Raw genomic sequence first — 26,109 nt, forward strand, 5'->3', positions numbered from 1 at the left:
TAATTAGCAATGTTGAGCATCTTTTCATGTGGCCATCTATACGTCTTCTTTAGAGAAATATGTTGTCTTCTGCCCATTTTTTAATTGGGTTGTTTGGGTTTTTTGGTATTTAATTGTATGAGCTGTTTATGTATTTTGGATATTAAACTCTTATTGGTCATATAATTTGCAAATGTTTTCTCCCATTCCATGAATTGTCTTTTCATTTTGTTGATGGTTTCCTTTGCTGTGCAAAAAGCTTTTAAGTTTATTTAGGTCCTATATGTTTATTTTTGCTTTTGTTTCTTTTGCCTTAGGAGATAAGATACCAAAAATATTGCTACAATTCATGTCAAAGAGAATTCTATGTTCTTTTCTAGGAGTTTTATGGTTTTTGGTCTTACAGGTAGGTCTTTAATACATTTTGAGTTTATTTTTGTATATGGTGTGAGAAAATGTTTAGTCTGAAGTCAGGGAGTGTGGTATCTCTAGGTTTGTTCTTTTTTCTCAAGATTGGTTTGACATTCTGGGGTCTCTTATAGTTTCAAATTTAGGAACTGCAAATTTTAGGCTTATTTTTTCTAATTCTGTGGAAAATGTCATGCGTATTTTGACAGGGATTGCATTAAATCTGCAGACTGGTTTGGGTAATATAGAAATTTTAACAATATTAGTTCTTCCAATCCACGAACTCAGGGTATCTTTCCATTTCTTTGTATCATTTCCAATCGCCTTCATCAATATTTTGTAGATTTCGGAGTATAGGCCTTTCACCTTCTTTGTGAAGTTTATTTCTAAGTATCTTATTATTTCTGTAATTTTGACTAGAATCATCTTCTTCCTTTCTGATAGTTCATTATTAGTATAGAGAAGCAGATTTCTATATATTAATATTATACCCTGTAACTTTACTGATTTTATTTAGCAGTTTTAATAGTTTTTTGTTAGAAATTTTAGGGTCTTCTATAGCATTATTGTCATCTAAAAATAGTGACAGTTTTACTTCTTCTCTTCCGATTTGGATGACTTATTCTTTTTCTTGTCTGATCTCACTACCTTCTGCCCTTCATGTTTTCTGATGAAAAATAAGGTTTTTCGTTTGAGGTAGCTTTTTTTTTTTTTTTTTTTTTTTTAGGGTCACATCCATGGCATATGGAGGTTCCCAGGCTAGGGGTCAAATCGGAGCTACAGCTGCTGGCCCACACCACAGCCACAACAAGGCTGGATCCGAGCCACGTCTGCGACCTTCACCAACGCTGGATCCTTAACCCATTGAGTGAGGCCAGGGATCGAACCTGCAACCTCATGGTTCCTAGTCAGATTCCTTTTCACTGAGCCACGACAGGAACTCCACAGGTCTTTTCTGAGCACATCTTTTGTCCTGGGCATGCATGTGGCTTTCTATATTTCCCGGAATACACAAGCACTTTTGAATGAGCTGATTTCTCAAGGAAATTCTCCCCTGCACTTCCTTCATCCCCAGACAGGTTTTTGTTTGTTTTTCTTTTTTGTTTTGGCCCCACCTGTGGCATGCGGAAGTTGCTGGGCCAGGGATCGCACCTGAGCCACAGCGGTAACAATGCTGAATCCTCAACCACTAGGCCACCAGGGAGTTCCCCCGGACAGGAGAAACACCTAATAAGGTGCAGATAAGGTCTGCTCTGCTGCTTCTCTCCAGAACCGAGGATCAGGATCCTATACAGGGAACACAGTTGCTGTCTTCAAGACGGGCACTAAGCTGGGGAGGAAATGGGACAAAGGCAAGTCGAAACACTGCGAAGTTTTCCTGTTGAATTTGTCTTTTTCTTGATTCAGTGTTTGCTTGGTGGCATCACCCATGCTTTCCAAGTTCTGAAAAAGTTGGTTCCAAGAGTTCCTCCTCTTTTTTTGTTTCTGTGAAGGTGTGGAGCTGTGTGTTCTGCCATTTTGTTGCCATCACTCCTCATCCTAACTTTTATGTGGAATGCAAAAGACTAGGAATAGACAAAATAATCTTGCCAAAGAACAAAGTTAGAGGACTTAAACTTCCCAATTTCAAATACACCATAAAGCTACAGTATCAAAAGAGTATTAAAATAGAGTCGCCAAAGCTGTTCAACAGAGAAGGGATAGTCTTTTTAACCAATGGAGAGTTCCCACTGTGACTCAGCAGGTTGAGGACACAATGATGTCTCTGTGAGGATGCTGGTTCCATCCCAGGCCTCACTCAGTGGGCTAAGGATCCAGCATTGCCACAAGCTGCAGTGTAGGTTGCAGATGCGGCTTGGATCTGGGGTTGCTGTGGCTTTGGTGTCAGCTGCAGATGCAGCTCCAATTCAGCCCACGTGCCACGAGTGTGACCACAGAAAAGGGGAAAAAAAAAAAGAATAAATCGTGCCAGGACAATTGAATATCCACATACAAGAAGATTCATTTAGCACATCTCATACTATACACAAAAACTAAGTCAAAATGGATCATGAACCTAAATGTGAGAATTAAAACTATAAAAAATTTAGAATAAAACAAAGGGGAAATTTTTCACGACCATAAGTTAGGCAAGTATTTCTTAAACATGATACTAAAAACAGAATCTATAAAAGAAAAAACTGAAAAATTGGACTTGATCAAAATTTGAAAATACTATATTTCAAAAAAAAAACACCACTGAGAAAATGGAATGACAAGTCACAGACTAGGAAAAAATATTTCCAATTTGTATTTCTGATAACCTGTATCCGAAATATGTAATGGTCATGAAAAGATGTTGAAACATTATTAATCACATGAGGAAAATGCAGTTTAAAACAAGACAACACTTCGTATCTACTAGAATGGCTATAATCAAAAAACATGGGAGTTCCCGTTTGTGGTGCAGGGGAAGCGAATCTGACTAGTATCCATGAGGATGCAGGTTCAATCCCTGACCTCTGTAGCTGTAGCTCCAATTCAACCCCTAGCCTGGGAACCTCCATATGCCCAAGGAGTGGGCCTACAAAGACAAAAAAAAAAAAAAAAAGGATGCAGCCTTTAAAATGCTTGCTTCTAATTGAGCTTTAGCTCTGGGTAGCTAATCTAATTTGAAGTCCTAGTAGGAAGATGAAGGAGTAAGGAGAATAAACCTTGTTCAATTTCCATTAGAATAAATAAAAATTTTTTATTATATATTAAATATAAGTGTTTTTTTCACATAAGGTCATATTGATCAGTAGTGTGGGCTCATAGGATCGTCTAAAAGAATCGATCCTTTTTATTGAATCCAAAGGCTACTCCTGTTTTAGAATTAAAAAAAAAAACCTAATTATTAATAAAAAATACATCTAGTGAAGATGAAAAGACATTTAGATCCTTTCAAAGGCTCTGTTTTTCTTTCTTTTGTTGTTCTTTTTATGGCCACACCCTCGGCATATGGAAGTTAGCAGGCTGGGGGTCAAATTGGAGCAGCAGCTGCCAGCCTAAACCACAGCCACAGCAACAGGGGATCTGAGCAGCACCTGTGACCTACGCTGCAGCCTGTGGCAACGCTGGATGCTTAACCCACTGAGTGAGGCCGGGGATCAAACTCGCATCCTCAGGGACACTATGTGGGGTTCTTGACTCACTGAGCCACCATGAGAACTCAAAGTCTGTTTCTAATCTCACCTTATCCCCACAGACCACAAGTATAAAACTCTTGCTTATATACAGTAAAACAGTAGTATCACTATTACTTCTCTTATTAGAACAAAAACGCAATACACAAAACATACTAGAAATAGTTGGTTCTTTTTAATCAGCTATTGATGGTATAATAAAATAAATTTAAGGGGCACCTAATTTAAACATTTAAAATAGTTCATTGAAGGATAACCTATAACACAATACATTTAGCCAAACTGTCAAAATAACACCTCTTTTTTTTTTTTCCCCCCAAGAAAGAAAAAAAGGCATGATCAAAATTATGACCAACAATTTGGGTTCATTTGGATCTTACAGATGACTCTGTAGGCATGTTGCCAGGCACAGTGTTGAAAAATTAATCCACTCGGCTTAGAAATAATGGTAAGATAAAAAAGGAAAGCTATACATTTCAGAATTGATGTCTGAAACTAAAGGAAAATATCCATCAAATATTACAACAGATCTTTTAATGACTTTTTTTTTTAACATTAAGATTGTAGTCTTAGGGAACACTTTTTCTCTTTGAACATTTAACTAAAATGTTCCACGTGTTAAATAATTTACAGAGAGAAATAAATTTTGTGTTCTGTACAAAGTAAAGGACCCATGACTATAACCCCCTCCCCACCACCAAAGCTCAAATTTGCAATGGTCTCAGCAGAAAATAAACAGTTCACAATTTAAACAGAATTTATAGCATTACAAAAGTTTACAGAACTCCTCTTATCATTTTTTTCTAACAACAAAGATTACAATGACAGAACTGAATGATCAGCATGTAAAAATATTTGTGCAAAACTGCATTAATTGTTCTTGCCATTTAATAGAGGTAAAAATCTATGAACACAATGACAATAATGAAGAAAAACCACATTGAGAGTAGTTCTATTTTAGATGTCAAACAACATTGATTACACTATTACTAAACATTAAAAGAAAACGTGGCACCATGAGCAGCAGGAGCAACAAATGATTCGGCAATTGTGCCAGCTAAGGACACTGACGCTGGAAAATGCCAGAGTTAAGCTCCACACCCGCCAGCCCTCTGAAAAGACTGGAAACAACTGCAGGGCTTAAAACTCGCTTCAATGTCTTTATTCTTGGAATTTGTAGATCATAAGTGAAATATTTAAGAAAGTCCTCCCCCCCAAGGAGTGTTTCTTGCGTCACTGGTAATCCTTAAAAGAGCTGAATCATAGACTCTCTGGATTTACCCACACCAATCCATTTAACTGAAAGAGGGAAAAAAAGTATAAGAATAGTATTAATTCACGTATAATGTTCAGTCTTTGAGATGAATAGATCCCGTACCTTCTCAGCGCCACCATTTCACTTCTCCCTGTGCCTTTGCTATCTTTTTTTGCTCTTTTAACAGATTATGCCAATTTCTAAACAGAACACGCCATCAACATCCAGCACAGGTAGTTTTATCGTGCCATTTCCTGTTTTTAATTGCACAATATTTAAAACTGTTCAATTCCTAATGATTAGCAGAGTAAAACATTGGCCCAAACCAGCAGGGACCTAAAGAACCTTTGACCAAGTTCCTAATAACTAGAAAAGATAAGCATCTTTGATAAATGGACAATACTAAGAGGACACTGATGAGTCACTGGAACTTTCACATCTCAAAAAAAAAAGGAAATATGGGGGAGAATACGGTTTTAACTTGCACAGCCTTAGGACTAGGCTACTGTACCAGCTTTGCTCATCTGCACCTCAAGGGTAAACCTTTACGGCATTTCAATTCACTGTTTATGACTCAAAAGACATGGACTAAAGTGCAGTGCGCAATCATGCTCACCAAATTTGCTACCGAGCTAGGAAACCAAGCTAGCAATATGGAAAACTAGATTCATGTTTGGAGATGAGCCGCGAATATAAATGAACAATACAAGATCGGATTTGGGGCCAAATAGATTTCACATGAGGCTACATTCCACCCACTTCACTTTTTGTCTCTGAAGTCGCCAATGATGCAAAAAAAAGGGAAAAAAGCAATGTTTTCAAAGAAAGATTTCACGTAACTAGTCATAGCCATACATAACCTACGTATGGCTATGACTAATTCCTTGGCCAGCTTACATTTTTTTTTTTTAATGTATGTTTTGTTCTTTACTCTTATATTTTTTCAAATTGGTTTTCCTATTTCCTGTACCTATTGTTTTCCTAATATCTAGTCAAGAAATGCTCCCAACTCCCAAGGGTAATTTAACTCCAAATGAAAAAAAAACAAAAAAACAAAAAAAACCAAAACCAGAAACCATTTTTCATGGCGGTAAAGACACAAAGGATTTGTCAGCTAAGAGGGAGAGAGGATGAGAATGACTGTCATAGAGTAAAAAAAGAGACTAACAGAGAATTAAAACAGGGTCAAAAAGGGCAAGAGGTAATATACTGTATTCAGGCATATGAAGGATTAAAGAAAGAGTATATTTACGCTAAGGGATAAAATTATTTTATACTTTCCTGGGCATTTGTGCAAAGCACAAGCATGCTACAAAGGAATAATCTGGTTTTTATCATGTTTCAAAAGTAGTCAAGTCAAAAGCAGAAAAAGATAGCTGTTCAGAAAGCATTTATATTTACCTGGTATCTGAAGCTCATCTTCAATAAATCGCACATAATTTTGTGCGTTAACAGGTAGTTCTTTAAATGTCCTTGCGTTTGATATGTCTGTGTTCCATCCTGGGAGAGTCTTATATTGAACTTCGACTTTATTTAAGACTTCCTGGTTTGCTGAAAGTTAAAGAACAAGTCCAGCTGCCCACGGTGTGCACTGCCCACTGTCAAACAACCTATTGCTCTTTTGTAGGTTCGCAGTCTCATACTTGGGAGCCAGATACGTGGGGAGTTTAGAATTTTTCAGTGTTTAGGAAGGTAAAACAGTGCACACCAGCTCGTATTTTATAATCAAACAGATTTCTACAACAGGATTACTTACTCTAAGTGGGTAGATTAGTAGTTCCACTAACATCAGTTCGAACCAGGTTTTGCTGTCAAGTGAGTTTGGTTGCCAAACTTCGAGCTTCCAATGTTGAGAACTTTTTAGATTTCTGCACTATGGATTAGGGGCTGGGGATCTGTATAAGGGCAGCAAGGAGATGTGTGTATTTGCCTTCACCTGGGAAACCCTCCGGTGTTTCTGTGACTGTTTACAAAGGCTCCGCTGGAGACTGTCTTCACTAGCTCCCCTCCCAGTGTCTCAGTGTTCCCCGATAGAAACTGAACGTGTACTAGAGCAAAAAGGGTTTTTGCCTGGAGACAGGAAGGGGGCCGCTATGGTGCACTGTCCAGATTTGCCTCTTCAGGAGTCAGACGCTCACTCCCCAGCTGTGGGAGTACTGCCTGCCGGGAACTCGGTTCAGAACCTCGCCAGGAGCTGCTCTCCACGGAAGGGAGCGGTCTCCCTGAGCAGCCCACGTCCCCATGCCCTGTCGACGCGGGGATGGACAGAAAGGACCTGACTACTCACCTTCATCTGAGATAACTCTGTAGGGCCATTCTAGCCCCAGAGCTCCCCATGGGATCAGTTCAGGGCCTTTCATGGAACCGCTTTGCAGTTCCGCTCCCTGCTCTGCCTGACCCTGCTTTGCTCGTCAATGTCCCTTATAGATATTGTTGCTCAGCACACGTACAAACAAACTACACAGCGGACATCTCTACAGCAGGGTCAGCTTCCCAGGAAACCCAAAGGAAGACTGCTGGTACCAGGAGTGTCGGGAGAAAGAAGGCTCTAAAAGAGGATCTTGGGAGTCCTTCCTAGGGCACAGCGGGTTAGGGACCCGGTGTGGTCACCACCGTGGCTTGAATCGCTGCTGTGGTGCAGGTTAGATCCCTGGCCCAAGAACTTCTCCATGGGAGCAGGCAAATAAGTAAATAAACAAATAAGATGATAGTATAATAAATAATACATAAATAAATAAACGAGATGCGGTCTTGGTCAGCCGGCTGACAATAAGGATGCTGAGATTTGGGAGCGGCATAACTGGGCTCAGTGGGACCATGTTTCTTCTTTCCTATTTTGAGTTTGAGCACAAGCTTACTGCAACCCAGCACCCAAATGCATAGCAGCTATGAAAGTGAATGGACTTGAACTAGTCACAAAGGAATATCCTATCCAATCAAGTCTGTAGCTATATATCATAAATTTTATGGACAAGCTTTATGAATTGTTCTAATACATTCACTTAATATTCTCTATACATAGCCTAAAAGAGAGTACCTGGGGGAGTTCCCACTGTGGCACAACAGGATAGGTGGCATCCTGGGAGCACTGGGATGCAGGTTCGATCCCCAGCCCAGCACAGTGGGTTAAGGTTCTGGTGTTTCCATGGCGGCAGCAGCTTAGGTTACAACTACGGCTCAGATCTCATCCCTGGCCGGGGAGCTCCATATGCTGCCGGGAGGATAAAAGAGACAAAAAGAAAAAAAAGAAAGTACCTGGGAAATGAGGTATAATTTCACCATCTAACTTGTATGCAACTCCAACTTTGATTTCGGTAAACATGTCCAGAATATCCAATTTGGTAAGTGCCAACCTAATTTTGGAAGAAAAAGCAGTGTTAAAACAGCAAATTCTTAAAGGCCTTAACTAGTAACTTGATGTGGGAGCAAAGGCAAATTCATACAAAGCTCAAAGTTCCAAATTCTGAAAACTGGCGGGGATTACATTTGGAAGCATGCCACACATTAAAACACTATAGGACAATATACTGATGTATTTTCCTGATAATTAAAAAAATGACTTAACTGATCCCCTCCTGGGTTACTTGCCTAATAACTATAACAGATTTTCACTGACTGATAGACCCATATCCTCCTGCTTAGTTTCTCAGGATCCATCAACACATACTTGTAGGAGGGCTGCCTGGAATAAAGGATGCATTTTGTGGCTGTGGGACACAGCAAAACAGACCACTCCACGTGGGGGACAAGACATATGTTCGTTTACACATATGCTATCGCCCCTTGTTTCTCCACTCTCCTCACCATCACGTCCCCCAGAAACTGTCAAAGGAGAGTGAGGAAACCACGTCAAGGACGCCCTCCACGATACATTAAAATTGTCTGCTAAACGGACTAGAAAACAGAGTTTTATGGAGAAACCTCTCTACACCAGTCAAAACACTGGGTTTGAGATTCTTGTCCACAGATTTTTTTTTTTTTTTGTCTTTTTGCCATTTCTTGGGCTGCTCCCGTGGCATATGGAGGTTCCCAGGCTAGGGGTCTAATCAGAGCTGTAGCCGCTGGCCTAAGCCACAGCCACAGCAACGCCGGATCCTTAACCCACTGAGCAAGGCCAGGGATCGAACCCAAAACCTCATGGTTCCCAGTCAGATTCGCTAACCACAGATTTTTTTTTTTTAAATCCTTTACTCTGTTATTTGCTAGAAGTTAAGCCTAATGAATACAAACATGAAGACATTTTTACATTTACTTACGTATATGTGTTGATAACAATTTTTACTGAGCATGTTTAGTGACTCAACAGTGGGCTCTATGCTCTCTATCAGTTTTCAAAATACCCTTTAAAGCAGGTAATACTACTGTCTAGATTTTCAAGATTAAACTGCCCACAGTCATACAGCATAACGCATGGATCTGGGATTTGAATCCAGAGGTCAGAGGTCAATCACTAAATGCTGTTGTACTGCCTCCCCTCAGTGTGTATATATGTATATATTTATACTCTGCGTTACTCCATCTACCTGCCTACCTTGCCCCCTCACTTCTCTCCGTACTCGTATGCATAAGAATATCACGATTCTTTTCCCCAACCTCCAAGGTCCAGGATGATAACCCGGGGTCCCTCTCTCCTCCTGTCCCCCTTCCCCTCTAGCTTGATCCAGTTCTACCTTGAACTGCAATTTCATTTGGAGGCTAAAGAGTGAAATTTTTCAGAGTTCCCTTTGTGGCACAGTGGACACCAATCTGACTAGTATCCATGCGGTTGCAGGTTTGATCCCTGGCCTCCCTCAGTGGGTTAAGGATCTGGTGCTGCCGTGAGCTGAGGTGTAGGTCAGAGACACTGGCTTGGATCTCACATTGCTATGGCTGTGGCGTAGGCCAGTAGCTATAGCTCAAATTCAACCCCTGGCCTGGGAACCTCCATGTGCCGCAGGTGTGGCCCTAAAAAGCAAAAATAAAAAGAGTGAAATTTTTCTAGGAGGGCACTACCTCAAGTTTGCCCTCCACAAAATTTAACCTGTGGTTACGAACTGTCATTTGTGAAATAAATGTTTCTGAGAGTACTCACGCGGTAAATCCATTAATCATATGAGCGTATTTGAGCAAAACAAGGTCCAGCCAGCCACACCTTCTTTTCCTCCCAGTAGTTACACCAAATTCTCGGCCCCTTGTTTGTAATAATTCTCCAATTTCCTAAGGAACAGAAAATAAAATTTCAGGATTAGAATACTCATGCTCTAAATCTAATAGAATTAAACTTAAGATCACATAACAAGTCAAAGTTTCTTAGAGATAAATATCTCTCAGAAAATAACTAAGTTGAAGATAAAATTCCTTAGAGATGATAAGAGTTTATGCAAAATAGATAAACTTTTGCTTTCATTTTTTACCACTATTTTAAAACTAACATTTTTATGTCATCTATTCAACATCTTAAACTTCAGATTAACACTTAAAAAAATAAATGCTGTGTATGAAGAACTGAGTGGTGGGAGTTCCCGTCGTGGCTCAGTGGTTAATGAATCCGACTAGGAACCATGAGGTTGGGGGTTCGATCCCTGGCCTTGCTCACTGGGTTAAGGATCCAGCGTTGGTGTAGGTCGTAGATGCGGCTCGGATCCCGCATTGCTGTGGCTCTGGTATAGGCTGGCAGCTGTAGCTCCAATTAGACCCCTAGCCTGGGAACCTCCATATGCCATGGGAGTGACCCTAGAAAAGGCAAAAAAAAAAAAAAAAAAAGAACTGAGTGGTTAAACAGTATTTATTAAAACAGACAGGTGAAGCCAATTTGTTCAAAGAACAACTGTAGTTTGATGGTTTTCCTGAAAAACCGTAAGGCAAACTCTTATCTAATAAGAGTAGCTGTTATCACAATGTCCTTTTGAGGAGAATTAAGGTTGAAAACAATGTTCCGAGTTCTAAGCTACAGCACCCCTAGGACTTAATTTTCCCACCCATGACCGATCTGTTTCTTAATTTACACCTTTCTGATTAAACGCATCACTTCGTCACCCCAGGTACTCCGACATCATTACCATTAAAATGTTGCCCTGTCGGCTCTGCATCCCAGCCCTGTCTATCTGTGTGGCCATGGGCAAGTGACCTCGGCTCTCTAGCCTCCGTTTCTTCCTGTGTAGAATGGGGATGGTGGCAGCCCCCAGCTCCCAGAGTGGTTGGGAGGTTCCAAAAAACCTCTAAGCTGACAGCCACACACAGCGCCTGGCCCGAGGTCACCACCATGTAAGCGCTGGCTGTGATTAGACAATATCTGGAGATCACTTTCCTCAACCTTGGCTCCTAATCTGCTCTTGCTGAAAGGTAGCTGTTATTTTTAATTTCTTTCTCCTCCATCATCTTAATCCTCTTCACAAACCCACCTCCAGTTAGCCCTGCAGTTACAAGGACAAGGACCCCTTTCGTTGCCCATCTGCTGCCCCTAAAACAAAGGCGTTTTCTTTTGTTTTCATGCTACTCTGATCACTCTTGCACAGTAAGTGATATGCCCAGAAGATAATAATTCGTTAAGAGGGGGCAAAAAAAAAAAAAAAGCATGAGTTTTTATTTTGAAACTTTCGAACGAGATTTACTGAGAAACAGGCTTACATTGTCTTGCTCTGTAGGAAAGGCACCAATACCGACTCTGGTTGTGTAAGCTTTCACAACTCCATACACTTCTCCAACATTCTGAGGGGGCATGCCCAAGCCAGTGCAAACACCTCCGACTGTACAGTTTGAAGACGTTACAAAAGGATAAGTTCCTAAAAACAGAACCAAACAGTAAAAGACACACCAAGAGTAAACACGACTTTTAAACAGAGTTACTGTGAAAACTCTACATTCGAGGATATGCGAGGTATTTAACAGACTGGAACCTGACAGCTAACCGCCCTTTCAGAGCCTCCAGGCTTTATTCCTGACTCTTTTTGTCTGTACAGAGACAACAACCTAAGTGGTTAGAGCCAGAAACGCAATGCTGGGTATGTACTCGTTGAATGGACTGCTGAATCATTTAAGGCCCAAACTCTGGGGTTCCTCTACTATGTAGACGTACAATCCATATCTTTGAACACTCTTCTGTGACTTTAACATAGATCTGACTTCCTTGATGGAAATATTTAAGTTGCAGCAGCAAGTGACAACAGAATGCTAAGAATGTTGTGGTATTCAGCTTTTCCTGACCTTTTGATCTCTATTCAGGGAATAATCCTGGACATGACAAGGGGCAGTGAAGCGTGGTGTGCTTCTCCCAAGCCTCGCCCCACACTCCGCTTCACACAGCTCACTATGCTAAGGAGACACCGCTTTCCTCCAGTCTGGATAAGCATAGCATGGTATCCAAAAAACCCCCATATCTACTAGAGAGAAACACACTGTCTTTAGCTGGTTTACTTGGTGTCAAAAGCCAAAGAAACTGGCAATAAGAGCTGAGAACAATCTGACTTATCCTGAGAGATCAGGCTTAGATAGAAAGGTCAACAAATTAATGGGCAGTAGTTTGAAGACAATAAGCACAAACTTTTTGAAGATGGAGGGAATACTGTCCATCCACTCAGAATCTCACCTCCAGGAGTTCCCGTCGTGGCACAGCAGAAATGAATCTGACTGGCATCCATGAGGACGCGGGTTCAATCCCTGGCCTTGCTCAGTGGGTGAAGGATCTGGTGTTGCCGTGAGCTGTGGTGTAGGCCACAGATGCGGCTCGGATCTGGCGTTGCTGTGGCTGTGGCGTAGGCCGGTAGCTGTAGTTCTGGTTCAACCCCTAGCCTGGGAACCTCTGTATGCCATAGGTGTGGCCCTAAAAAGACGAAAGAAAAAAAAAAAAAAAAGAATCTCATGCCCAGTGAGTTAATTAAACAGATTTCTATAGATCTTAGAATGCTCATGTTAAATAACAGTGTACGTTAATTAGTTCTTGATACTGAGGAAAAGGCTGAATTAAAGGTCCTTTCATGGGACTCAGGTAGTCATTACAGTCCCAAGGAAACGAGGTCTGGAATTGAACCATAAACCAGACAAAACTTCAGTTTATAGAACCCAAGCTCATGGACACAAACAGTGATTTCATTTTTCTGATGAACCACAGAACTTATCACAGGTATTGTGTTTTCCACTTTAAAAAAAAAAAAAAGGTTAGTGTAAAATGACAAACTTCCATCATGCCTCAATATACACGATAAAATCCTTATTTTAAAATCCCTTAATGCTATAACATTAATTATTTATGTCTTAGGCAATTGAGGGCGAAGTTAAGCTCCATAAGTCACATCTCACTTACCAAAATCAATATCTAGTAGGGCTGCATTTGCTCCTTCTACCAAGATTTTCTTTGGTGGCCCATGTAAAGCCTCATATAGGAAATAAACTCCATCTCTCACCATTGGCTTAATCCTTTCCATATAGCCCTACATCCAAAGACAAAAACCAAGCTCAGTGTATACCAATATAATAGTAAACTTACAGCGTGACCAATATGAGTGAAAACTGCCTGACTTTGACAGTGAAAACTGACAAACGCAGAGGAGAAAGCAGCTGGTGCCTGTGCTCACACTATGGTGAGACTTTGGTCTGGATTGGCTTTGGTCTCTCGTGCTAATTGTCCGGAACCAGAAAAGAGACACTATTTCAAGAAAAGTAGAGATACAATGAATTTCAAAGGTTCTATGTTAACCTCACTGCAAATGATGAAGACAATCTCCCAAAGAGCCCAGCACTCACCCTTCATAAACCAGCTTTCAGGAAAATAAAAAGAACTAACATTGTGCTTTTATAGTCTGTGAGCTATTTAAAAAGCAGCAATTTATGGCCCATAACTATAAAATGCATCAGGGGGTTTTTCTCAAAATATGGTGAGGGCCGCAAGTGACCCTGTCAAACACGCGAATATTAATAATTACTAATGTTCTTCTACTCTTTTTGCCATTTCTTCCATGACAATACAATATCTTAACAGTACTACTAGTAGGTAATATCAAATACTATTATACACATCAACATGATAAAACTTTCTCAAAACATGTTTAAAATATTAATACAGCTAAATTTTCAATATTCAATTAAAAATATAAAGTAAACAAGAGTTTCCTCAAGGCCTATAGTTTTTATTTTACTGCAATAAAGCCTAGTTTCAACCATGTTTAAACACTTAGTCAAACTAGGGAGTTCCTGTCATGGCACAGTGGTTAACGAATCTGACTAGGAACCATGAGGTTGTGGGTTCGACCCCTGGCCTTGCTCAGTGGGTTAAGGATCTGGCGTTGCTGTGAGCTGTGGTGTAGGTCGCAGACGCGGCTCGGATCCCATGTTGCAGTGGCTGTGGTGTAGGCCGGTGGCTACAGCTCCGATTAGACCCCTAGCCTGGGAACCTCCATATGCGGTGGGAGCGATCCTAGAAAAGACAAAAAAAAAAAAAAAAAAAAAGAATTTAGCCAAACTAGTAGAGAAATTCGAAGACAGACTCGTGAACTCACCAGAGTATGTTACACCCGCTGATGAAAGAATAATCCCCCTGGAATTCCCTTCACGGTTCAGCAGTCAACGATCCTGACTAGGATCCATGAGGATGTGGGTTCAATCCTTGGCCTCGCTCATTGGGTTAAGGATCTGGCGTTGCCATGAGCTGTGGTGTAGGTCGAAGACACGGCTTGGATCCCGCGTTGCTGTGGCTGTGGTGTAGGCCAGCAGCTGCAGCTCTGATTCGACCCCTAGCCTGGGAACCTTCATATGCCATGGGTGTGGCCCTAAAAAGCAAAAAAAAAAAAAAACCCCTTGGCTCTAGTTTCCAATATTATGCGCATTCCTATTTTAGTTCCTTTTTTAATGCCTGAAATGACCATGTGTCTCGTTCCTCAAAGACCTGGTTCAACATACAGTGTTGCCTTCCCTTATCCTACAGGATGTGTTTCAAGAGCCCGAGTGGATGCCTGAAACCACAGACAAGACTAAACTACATCTACTCTGGGTTTTTTCCTATACATACATACTTATAATAATGTTGAATTTATAAATGAGGTGCAGTAAGAGATTATCAATAATAACCAATAATAAAACAGAACAATTATGACAATACACTGTAATAAAATTATGTACATGTGGTCTCTATCGCTCCCTCCATCAAAATATCTTACTGTACAAATTTACTGCCTTTTCTGCTTAAGCTCTTATCATGTACTGTTGTCACACTTCTGCAATTTGAGGTGCAACAGCAAAACCAGCACAAATTTCTTTTCTGTTCTTCATGATTTCACGGATAGAAGAGTCATTCGTACCATAGGCCTTAGCGCGACCTCAAGCATAGGATTTTTTTTCTCTTTCCTGATGAGGTCGAGAACGTTTACCCTGTCACTTAAAGGAAGCACTTCACGGCTTCTCTTTGGTGTAGCCAATTGCCAGCATCGCTACGCTTGTGCTTTGGGGCCGTTACGAAGCGAAGCAAGGGTCGCTGGAACACAAGCTCTGTGACGCCACAACAGTTAATCTGAGGATGGGCAGGTGACACTGGACAAAGGGATGACTGATACCTTGGGGGGGATGGAGCAGGACCATAAGAGATTTCATCACATTACTGAGAAAATCTCAGATTCAAAACTTAGGAGTTGTTTCACCGTTGACCACGGGTAAGTGAAACCAAGGATGGGGAGAGGGAACTAGTGCTTATCATCTACCAAGAATCTTCTTGCCTGATTCAGGTCATTATTATTCATTTACTTTACATTCACACGGAACATATATATAAAATAGAACTGAAAAGATATACCTGTGCTTTAGGACGTAAATACTTCCAAGTTGCTAGTAATAAATGTAAAATACGTGTTGCATGACAGATGAAAACACAACGGCAGGCTATTCCAAGCAGCGATCAATACAATGAAATCCAAATACCTAAGGCTTATAATGTTCCTTGGAGGTCACTTTCTTTTTTTTTTTTTTTTTAGGGCTACACCTGTGCATATGGAGGTTCCCAGGCTAGGGGTCTAATCAGAGCTGCAGCAGCTGACTTGTGCCCCAGCCACAGCAATGCCAGTTCCGAGCCACGTCTGTGACCTACACCACAGCTCACAGCAACGCCGGATCCTTAACCCACTGTGGGAGGCCAGGGATCAAACCCACAACCTCATGGTTCCTAGGCAGAATCATTTCCACTGCGCCACAATGGAAACTCCATCCCTTTTTTTTTGAGGAATTCAGTGAGTGGACAGACCTTGGTCTGCACAGTGCTTTTAAGAGTCAAATGGGTACCAGTCCTAAATGGGTGGTTAGCTTCTTACTTGCCCCTTTGTTGATTTATCCTCCAAATTGCTATGAGTGGTTTTTGTTTTTTTGGTCTTTTTGACTTTTTAGGGCTGCATCTGTGGCATACGGAGGTTCCCAGGCTAGGGGTTGAATCAGAGCTGTAGTGGCCAGCCTACACCACAGCCACAGCAACGCCAGATCCAAGCCGTGTCTGCGACCTACACCACAGCTCACAGCAACGCCGGATCCTAGACCCGCTGAGCAAGGCCAGGGACCGAACCCGCAACCTCATGGTTCCTAGCCGGATTCGTTTCCGCTGTGCCAGGATGGGAACTCCACTATGAGTGTTTTTTATGTAACAATGAATCTAGTTTTATTTCTTTTGGCTCAAAACTATTCAACAGCTAAACTCCCTCTCACTGCATATAAGACCAACCTAAGGCCTGTGAGTTGGTCCCTACCTGTCGAACTTTATCTTCAGGTACTTTACTCCTGCTCCCTACTCAGTATTTCGTTTAAGCCACATCACGTGAAGTTACTCAGACATACCACACCCCTTTAGGCCCATCATACTTCAGACTTAAAAAGTCCAAACAATTCAATTTACCAGTTCTCACCTATAAGGCTTTAGGCAAATATGTGTGGCACTTAGTATACTATGAACTATTTAATAGTTTATGGATCTTCTCGGTCACAATGTAATTTCATAAAGGAAATTAAAGAGCACATGTTCTTCCTTCTTATATTTTCAGTTCCTGACACAAAGACGGAATGAGTGAAGAAGGCTCTGGAGGCCAACTGGGCAAACACGAAAAGGAAATGATAAAGATCAGAAAGCGTTACCTTGAGTTTTTGTAATTCACCTTCAATGTCTATTTCCAAGGTGGGGTATATAGATTTGTACTGGTTAGCCAGAACTTTGAACCTAAGAAATACAGATAAATCAAGATATTAGCTCGGTTTTAAAATAGTCTGACTAATACTCCATCCAAAGGGCTTCTGGCGATAAGTGGCCTTAATAACAATCCCAAACTGAAATTACCCGCTGAAAAAGAGAATCCGATAAAGGAGATCAGTCACATGAACAAAAGCTGCACTCAGGCTATTTTTTTTTTTAACCAATAGGATTATCAACAATATAATTAAGGTGAGGTGTGTGAGGGGCAGGAGGAGTAGGAAATGATGAGATCTGCAACCACAAGACTTAAATAGGAACTAACTATAGTGTACTGTGTGCAAGACCAAAAAAGGGGACCACCCTACGTGATGGTTTTAAAAAGAGACAGAGGCAGACATTAGCAATTGCCTCTGATATTCTCAGCGGAGGTGCCCCGGCAGGGCAGACTGCTGACCGAAAACGGAGAGAGCTCTTTGATGACACCTGTTATTAGATGCAACCAACCAACTCCCCATAACTGAATCATCGCATAGTGGGGTTTTTAATGATGATTAGGACTCTCACAGAGATTAAGTGTTCATATGACAGTTCTATTTTTCAGGGTGAGTTTAGATACACAACAGTTCACCAGTACCTGAGACCCTAATTCTTTCTAGAAAGTATTTTTTTTTTTTTTTTTTTTTTTTTTTTGCTCTTTAGGGCTGTACCTGTGGCATATGGAAGTTTCCCAGCCTAGGGGTCCAATCAGAGCTACAGCTGTTGACCTACACCACAGCCACAGCAATGTCAGATCTGAGCGGTGTCTGAGACCTACACCACAGCACATGGTAACACTGGATCCTTTAACCCACTGAGTGGGTCCAGGGATGGAAGCTACATCCTCATGGATCCTAGTCGGGTTCATTTCTGCTAAGCCACAATGGGAACTCCCTCTTTCTAGGAGTCTTTTTTTTTTTTTTTTTTTGGTCTTTTTACCATTTCTTAGGCCACTCCTGCGGCATATGGAGGTTCCCAGGCTAGGGGTCTAATCGGAGCCATAGCCACCAGCCTACGCCAGAGCCACAGAAAAGAAGGATCCGAGCCGCATCTGCGACCTACACCACAGCTCACGGCGACGCCAGATCCTTAACCACTGAGCCACGACGAGAACTCCTTTCCTAGGCATCTTTAACGGAGTCTTTGGACCTGAAAATCTAAGGATCAAGACCCGAAGGCATGGTGATCCCACCACAGCACTGCCACATCCCTCTCGGTGTCTCAGTAAACCATTCAAAGGTACAATCCTTAAATACAATTTTGGCTTTGTCTTTTTTGGGGGTACTGATATGATATCAACATCATGTTACTTTTCATGAAATTATTTAACCCGACATTGAGGACTAGCTGGCATGTAATAAGAAAATACCTTTAATATTTCAAATGAAACAGAGAAAAAAGCCAACCATCACTACTCAACTAGAATACTGACTTTATCAATTTGCATCCTGGGCTTTAAAAATTCTAAAAAATCCACACATTCTTTCCATTTTGAAACCCAAGGTGGTTACCTCTCAGAGAAGCCATCAAAGTCAGAAACGAGATCGCACATCCTGAGTCCACTCCGAGCAGCTTTGGAAGAATAAACTGGACCAATGCCCTTTTTCGTGGTACCCAAACTTAAAAATAAATCAAAACAAGCTCTGAGTTAGACAAGAAAGATGCTGTTCTCATGTTCAGATCAACACAAAGGATGAAGTTACTATGATTCTTTTCTGTTTATGCTATTTCCTGTAAGTTTATTTTCACAATGTTATTTTCTCTCAAGTTTAAATAGGATATTCTAATACTTATTTTTCTTTCCCTTTCTTTTTTTTTCTTTTTTTTGCTTTTTAGGGCTGCACCTGTAACATATGGGAGTTCCCAGGCTAGGGGTCAAATCAGAGCTACAGCTCCCAGCCTACACCATAGCCACAGCAACATGGGATCTGAGCCGCATCTGTGATCTACACCACAGCTCACGGCAACGCCGGATCCTTTAACCCACTAAGCGAGGCCAGGGATTGAACTCACATCCTCATGGATACTAGTCAGGCTTGTTACTACTGAGCCACAATAGGAACTTCCATAAATACTTATTTTTCTTAAGCTTCTGGCCGAGAATTTAAACACAAAAGACTGTGCACACGTGCACACACAGAACACATACAAAAAACATACTTTTTTCCTGCTTGTTCTTGTCTCTGTTGTTCCTGAATACCATCAGCTGCTTGATGAAAATCAAATACTGAGGGGAAAAAAACAAAATTACAGTTGTTGAAACAAAATATAGGAAAGCAAAACATGTTGCATTTTAAATTACTGCAGTTATAAATCCCTTCAACTTAATTTCTTTATGACAAACTGGACAGATACATTATATATATATATATTTTTCCCCCCCACTGTACAGCATGGGAACCAAGTTACGCATACATGTATACATACTTTTTCCTCCCATTGTGTGTTGCGATGTAAGTGTCTAAATCCTTAACCCACTCACTGTGCTGGGCCAGGGATCAAACCTGCAGCCAACGCTCCCCAGACGCCACTGACCCTTTTGCGCCACAGCGGGAACTCCATTCACTCCCACCATTACTGTTGCTTTTTTGGATGCAGGTTTGATCCCTGGCCCAGCACAGTGAGTAGGTTAAGGATCTGGCATTGCCAACGCTGTGGCTTAGGTTGCAACTGTGGCTTGGATCTGATCCCTGGCCCAGGAACTCCATATGCCCCAAGGCAGCCAAAAATGGGGGAAAAAATGGTAGGAGTGAAGATTATAATGCCAACTGAATACATTAATATGAAAACATGCCTGATCATTCATATTTACTGCAATCTCTGCTATTTTAAAAATGAGTCCTTAAGAGAGCAACTTTGGAATACCTTACCCTACAATTCTACAAAGCTCAGTTTACTACCATATCCTTGTCAAGTTCTGGACTCCAGAAATCAGAATTTTATGTTGATTACCTCCCTCTCCTTCACTGGTCCCAAGCGTCCATCATCTCTCATGAAAGCAGGAGCTTCCTAACATGAGTGGGCCTATGCCCACTCTTGGACTTTCTAATGCCTATTTTATAATGTAGCCAAAGCCTTCTCTCTAAGACACAAATATGAGGTCACCACTCTCATTTTTAAAACCCAATGTCTTTCTAGTCCTTAAAAGACAAAAGTCTTACAAGGCCTCCTTGCACAACCGGGCCTATGACCTTACACGAGGCTCCGCCCCCTCACTGCCCTCCCACCCCATCACACCCTCATCCTCCAAGGCCTTGGCTCCAGGCATGTACTTCTCTTGTCTGAATATGCTTCTGCACCCTCTCTTCTCTCTCCCTCTTCTCCTCCCCTTCCCTCCCCATCTCTGTACCGGTTTCCCTGCAGCTACACAAATGGACATTCCTACCAGCAGTTCATGAGAGTTCCCTTTTCTCCACATCCTCAACACTTATTATCTTTTGCCCCTGCCCCCGTTTTTTCTTTGGATCGCACTCACAGCCTATGGAGGTTCCCAGGCTAGGGGTCACATCTGAGCTACAGCTCCCAGCCTATGCCACAGTCACATGGGATCTGAGCAGCCCACTGCAAAGCCGGATATGCAACCCACTGTGTGAGGCCAGGGATCGAACCCACATCCTCATGGACACTAGTAGGGTTCATTACCCCGGAGCCTCACCAGGAACGCCTCTCTCTTGTCTTTTTGATGCTGGACATTCTGTGTGCGAAGTAAAACGTCCCTGTGGTTTTGATTTGTACTTCCCTAATGAATACTGAGGTTGAGCACTTTTCTTGTATCTGTGGGTCATCTGCAGTATCTTTCTTTTGTGGAAAAATATCTATTCACTTCCTCTGTCCTTTGGTTAACTGAATTTTTTTCCCGTGATGTCCTTTTATTAATGGGATTTTTTTCCCCTATTATATGAGTTCTTTATACATTTTGGAATTAACCCCTTATCAGATATATGATTTGCAACTATTTCTCCTATTGTAGCTTGCCTTTTTATTGTGTGGATGGTTTCCCTTGTTATACAAAATCTTTTCAGTCTGATGGAGTCCTATTTTTTTATTTTTGCTTTTGTTGCCTTTGCTGTTATTGTCAAATTAAAAAAAAAAAAAAATCACTGTCAAGACCAGTGTTAAGGAGCTTACTATCTATGTTTTCTTCTAGGAGTTTTATGGTTTCAGTTCCTTGGTTCTTCAAGTCTTTAATCTCATTTTGAGTTACTAAGATAGCGGTCCAGTTTCATTCTTTTGGCTGTCCAGTTCTCCCAATACCATTTATTGAAGAGACTGTCCTTTTCCCACTGTATATTCTTGGCTGCTTTGTTGTAATTGACCACATATGTGGTTTTATTTCAGAGCCCCTATTACATATCATTGATCTATGTGTCTGTTTTCATGCTAATACCACACTGTTTTCATTACTATAGCTTTCTGATATAATTTGAAATCAGGAAGCATAATGCCTGCAACTTTATTTTGCTTTTTCAAGATTGCTTTGACTATTGGGGGTTCTTTGCATTTCCATACAAATTCTACAATTGTTTGTTCTAATTTCTGTGGAAAATTCCATTGGAATTGCATGAATTCCGAATGCACTGAATCCTAAGATTGCTTTGGGTAGTATGAATATTTTAATGATATTAATTCTTTCAGTTCATGAGCATTTCCATATACCTGTGTCTTCTTCGACTTCTTTCAGCCGTGTCTTATAGTTTTCAGTATACAGGTCTCCTACCTCCTTGGTTAAGAGTACCTTTTTCAGGCACTAGAAGGCTCTACATAATAAGGTAAATACTGATTATAGAAGTAAAATATGTATGTATATACTCTTCATGCAGCACTTTGCTATATTACGTGGTATGTTAAAATGTTTACTTATTTTTCTGTGACATGGACTCTAAACCTTGGCCTATAAATAGGTATCACATTCTATAGGGTTTAGCTCATTATCATGTTCCTATTTTGATGCCCAGCCAAGAGCATTTCTCATCTACATTTGAAAGGCCAAAATAGTTCTTAAGAGCGGTTTCAATGAAACTCAGATTTTGCAAATCAGTTAAGACAATACTGAGATCTTGGAGTAGGCTGTTTCTTTTGAATTAAAAAAAAATGTGCATTTTAGTATGTTTTATTTTCTATGTTCAATAAAGTTACCAAAGCAACTGGCAAATCACAAATAACTGTTGGAAAGCAGGTGAGCCAAGTACCTTACCACAGAGCTAATATCTTCTTAGGTTTTTCTAGGCTCCGAGAAGCTATTGGTGGAACCAGAATAATTACTTTTATAAAGCTTCACCCCGGCATGCCCCCACAATTACCATTTTTGAAAGAACAGCCTTTGTCTGAAGTTACTTTGAATAGAGTTTCCATTTTCTACAGAGCAGCCATTGAAAACACACAAATAAACAAAATGCCAGCTTGGGGAGTCAGTCTAATTTTTAAAATTAAAGGTAACTGTGCACTTTCAGTAATTAAGTTTTATGAACACTGCCTTATTATTTTTTTAAATTATTACAGTTAGGTTTTATTACAGCAAACTATTGTTTACTGTATTGAAAGGTCCAGTGTGAGCCTCAGGACATGTAATATCCATTTTGCTGCTTCTCATATCTCCTCAGGTCTTTTCTCCCCCACCACCACTTTTTTTTGTTTTTGGTTTTTTGGGGTTTTTTTTTTTTTGCTTTTTAGGGCTGCACTCACGGCGTAAGGAGGCTCCCAGGCTAGCGGTCTAACTGGAGCTGTAGCCACCAGCTTACACCACAGCCACAGCCACAGCCACACCAGATCCGAGCTGCGTCTGCGACCTACACCACAGCTTGCGGCAATGCCGGATCCTTAACCCACTGGTCGAGGCCAGGGATCGAACCTGCAACCTCATGGTTCCTAGTCGGATTCATCTCCGCTGCGCCAAGATAGAAACTCCACCATTTTTTTTTGTTAAACACGCCACTTTAAGTCAGAGTACAGCATGGTCATCTATCGGTTCAATAGCGTATGGCGTATCTCTAGGCCTTATTCATCTTGTATTTCCCTCAGGTTATTACTCAAATGTCATCTTCTCAGTGAAACCTCCCCGGTCACTTTATCTAAAATTATAGTTCCCCATCTACTTCCTCCAAATGCCTGAAACTACCTGGCTCCTTCCTCTGATTTACTTTTTCTCCTCAGAACTTACACTGTAAGCCACGGTACATTACCTGTCTTTCCTGCAGTAGCTCCATGAAGGGATTTTTGTCTTTTCTACCTCTGAGTCCTCAGTGCCCAACCCCACCTGACAGAAAGTAGGCATCCAATAGGTACTTGTTGAATCAGAGGACAGACATCCAGTAAAGCTGGATTTCAAATGCTTTAAAAAATTTCATTTTATTTTTTAATTTTTTAGAGCCGCATCCACAGCATATGGAATTTCCCAGCGAAGGGGTTGAAAGGGACGTACAGCTGCTGGCCTATGCCACAGCAACAAGGGATCCAAGCCGCATCTGTGATCTACACTACAGCTCACAGCAATGCTGGATCCACTGAGTGAGGCCAGGGATTGAACCCACACCCTCATGGATACTAGTCAGGTTCGCTACCGCTGAGCCACAACTGGAACTCCCCCCCAAATTTCACTTTTTCAGCCATTTCTCAGTCTCTTTTTCTCATTAAGCATCCCTATACTACAAATTCTGCTATGAGATTCAGTGGGACAGGGCACAATTATAGTGTAATGGTTCCTTGAATACTTGCTTAAGTATGCTCATGAAAAGAACTAGCCAATGACTTAGTCATTTTTAAATTTTTTTAAAAGAAAATTGACTGTTTAAAGCTAACACATTAACAGTGTTTTGTGGGGTTTATAGTAATGTAGATATGAAATATATGAAAATAATAACACAAATGACTGGACAAGGGAAATGCAAGCATTTTATTATAAGGACCTAAGGCTAAATGCTATATTATTTTAAGGTAGATCATGAAAATTTAAAGATACATATCATAAATCCTAGAACTATCACCAAAATTCATGAAACAAGAAGTACAGCTCATAAGCTAATAGCAGAGATAATATTTAAAATATCCAATCTCAAGGAAATAAGAAAGAAAAAAAAAAACCACAAAGAACAACCAAAAAAAAACAAAAAGCAGATACAAATTCAACCCAATTGCTAATATAATATACTAAATGTAAATAGTCTAAGTTCTTCAATTAAAAGGTACATTGTCACAATGAATGAAAAGCAAGACCCACATATATTTGGTCAACAATAAAGGAGATATAAAGACACAGATGGGCTAAAGGTTATTAGAGGATGGAAAAAGACACCATGTAAATACTAATCTTAGGAAAGCTCTAGTACACTTCCTAGTTTGTACTAACAATCTCATGATTTATGAAAAATTTTTAAAATCCTTGGAAAGAACTACTATTTTTAAGCATCTATGTACCAGACTAGGTCATGTGCTTAGTTCTGAGATGAGAAATTGAATGCCATGATTACAATGGAGCTTAGAGAATTGTCCTTTCAGGCCTATGGTAAGAGTCCCTGGAGTAAAAATTTGAAGTGGTTTCATAGCAATGATCCTCAGCAATTTTCCAGTTAGTGAGCTAATTTTTCTGATAACGCTGTTCACTTTTTTTTTTTTTTTTTTGCTTTTAAGGCCACATGTGCAACACGTGGAAGTTCCCAGACTAGGAGTTGAATCGGAGCTGCAGCTGCCAGCCTATGTTATGCCACAGCCACAGCAATGCAGGATCCGAGCCGTGTCTGCAACCCACACTGCAGCTCACGACATTGCTGGATCTGTAATCTACGGAGCAAGGCCAGGCATTGAACCTGTGTCCTCATGGATATCAGTCGGGTTTGTTAACGCTGAGGTGCAAGGGGAACTCCAACATTATTTACTTCTTTTCACCATTTCGGAATTGAACGAAAAGTACATAGTGCTTACAGACATTTTAATAACGCGTTTTAAAGAATACAGGTATTATTACACACATTACTAGTAACATCTAAACTTTTGTCTGAGTTATCCCTTAGGGGCTCAGTTCTCCTCTATCAGAAATGCTTTCCTTTAAGAACACACATATACTGAAAAGGAAACATCATTATTAAAGAAACACAGTGAAATTATTTAAAAATTATAAAACTGATTCATATTTGTTATGATTTAAACCACATTACTTTCTTACTACTCTGGTCCTTTTGGCTCCTTCTGCCTCACTTCTTTCTTGAGTTTTTGTCCTCTAAAGTAGTTAAGAAACTTTCTTAACCACTGTGCTATATCCATGGATGCAAACTGTCAAGTGACAGACCCAAAGCATTTGTAATGAAGAAAGGTAGAGGAGCTCCCATCATGGCTCAGCAGAAAGCAATTTGACTAGTACCCATGAGGACACAGGTTAAGGATCTGGTGTTGCTGTGACCAGTGGTGTAGGTTGCAGACGGCCGGCAGCTACCACTCAGATTCAACCCCTAGCCTGGGAACCTCCATATGCCGCAGGTATAGCCCTAAAAAGACAAAAACAGACAGGTGGAGAATCCAGGAACACAGGTATCTCTTTTAATACTATGTTTTCCCAAGAGATTGATATCATCAGCATAGATTAAGTCTACATGGTTGAATGTATCTGATTCTGCCTATTTTGTGAGCCACATGGGAAGTCCAGAATTTGATTAGGCATATTAAGGTTATAAGTTACTCAAAGGGTAACTATGGTAGGTATGATCCTATTTTGCAGTCCTAAATTAATGCTATTCAGATTAAGATATTGAATTTCACACAGCAGATGACAGAGGACCACTGCAAAGTTCTGAAGGTAAGCAGAGGCTTTCATCATCTATCACAACGCCTTACTTGATCCACAGGACAGAAGCAATGAGTATCAAGAGGCTACACATAAAAACTAGGAAGTTAAAGATGACTCATGGTAAAGAATAGAACATATATAAGATTAATGATTAGTGAGTGTAAGCATATAAAAACACTATAAAAGTAACGCACAAAAATATAATTTTATTATTACCTAAGAGACTGTCAGTAATAAAAATCACACTAAATTGCTTTCTCTATTATAGCACTACAGTGATGATATGTAAAAGCTTAAAAGAACTAAGACAAAGAAATAACCAAAAATACTTTACAAAGCTGAGAGGCTGAGCACGATTTTTTTT

The 26,109-nt window shown here is 40.6% G+C and overlaps 1 protein-coding gene across 1 annotated transcript in view; it reads right to left on the bottom strand.

The window, feature by feature from the left end:
* The window catches only part of ADSS (adenylosuccinate synthase), a 39,061-nt gene continuing 16,898 nt past the window's right edge, over positions 3,947–26,109 (bottom strand). The window contains 9 exon segments of the mRNA NM_001097508.1: positions 3,947–4,850; positions 6,208–6,357; positions 8,062–8,159; positions 9,878–10,002; positions 11,413–11,567; positions 13,085–13,211; positions 16,882–16,963; positions 18,484–18,591; positions 19,133–19,199. Coding sequence (NP_001090977.1) covers positions 4,798–4,850; positions 6,208–6,357; positions 8,062–8,159; positions 9,878–10,002; positions 11,413–11,567; positions 13,085–13,211; positions 16,882–16,963; positions 18,484–18,591; positions 19,133–19,199 — 965 coding nt within the window. The 3' untranslated portion in view covers positions 3,947–4,797.

Source organism: Sus scrofa, chromosome 10 (genome assembly GCF_000003025.6).
Source record: "Sus scrofa isolate TJ Tabasco breed Duroc chromosome 10, Sscrofa11.1, whole genome shotgun sequence".
Classification (NCBI taxonomy): Eukaryota; Metazoa; Chordata; class Mammalia; order Artiodactyla; family Suidae; genus Sus; species Sus scrofa.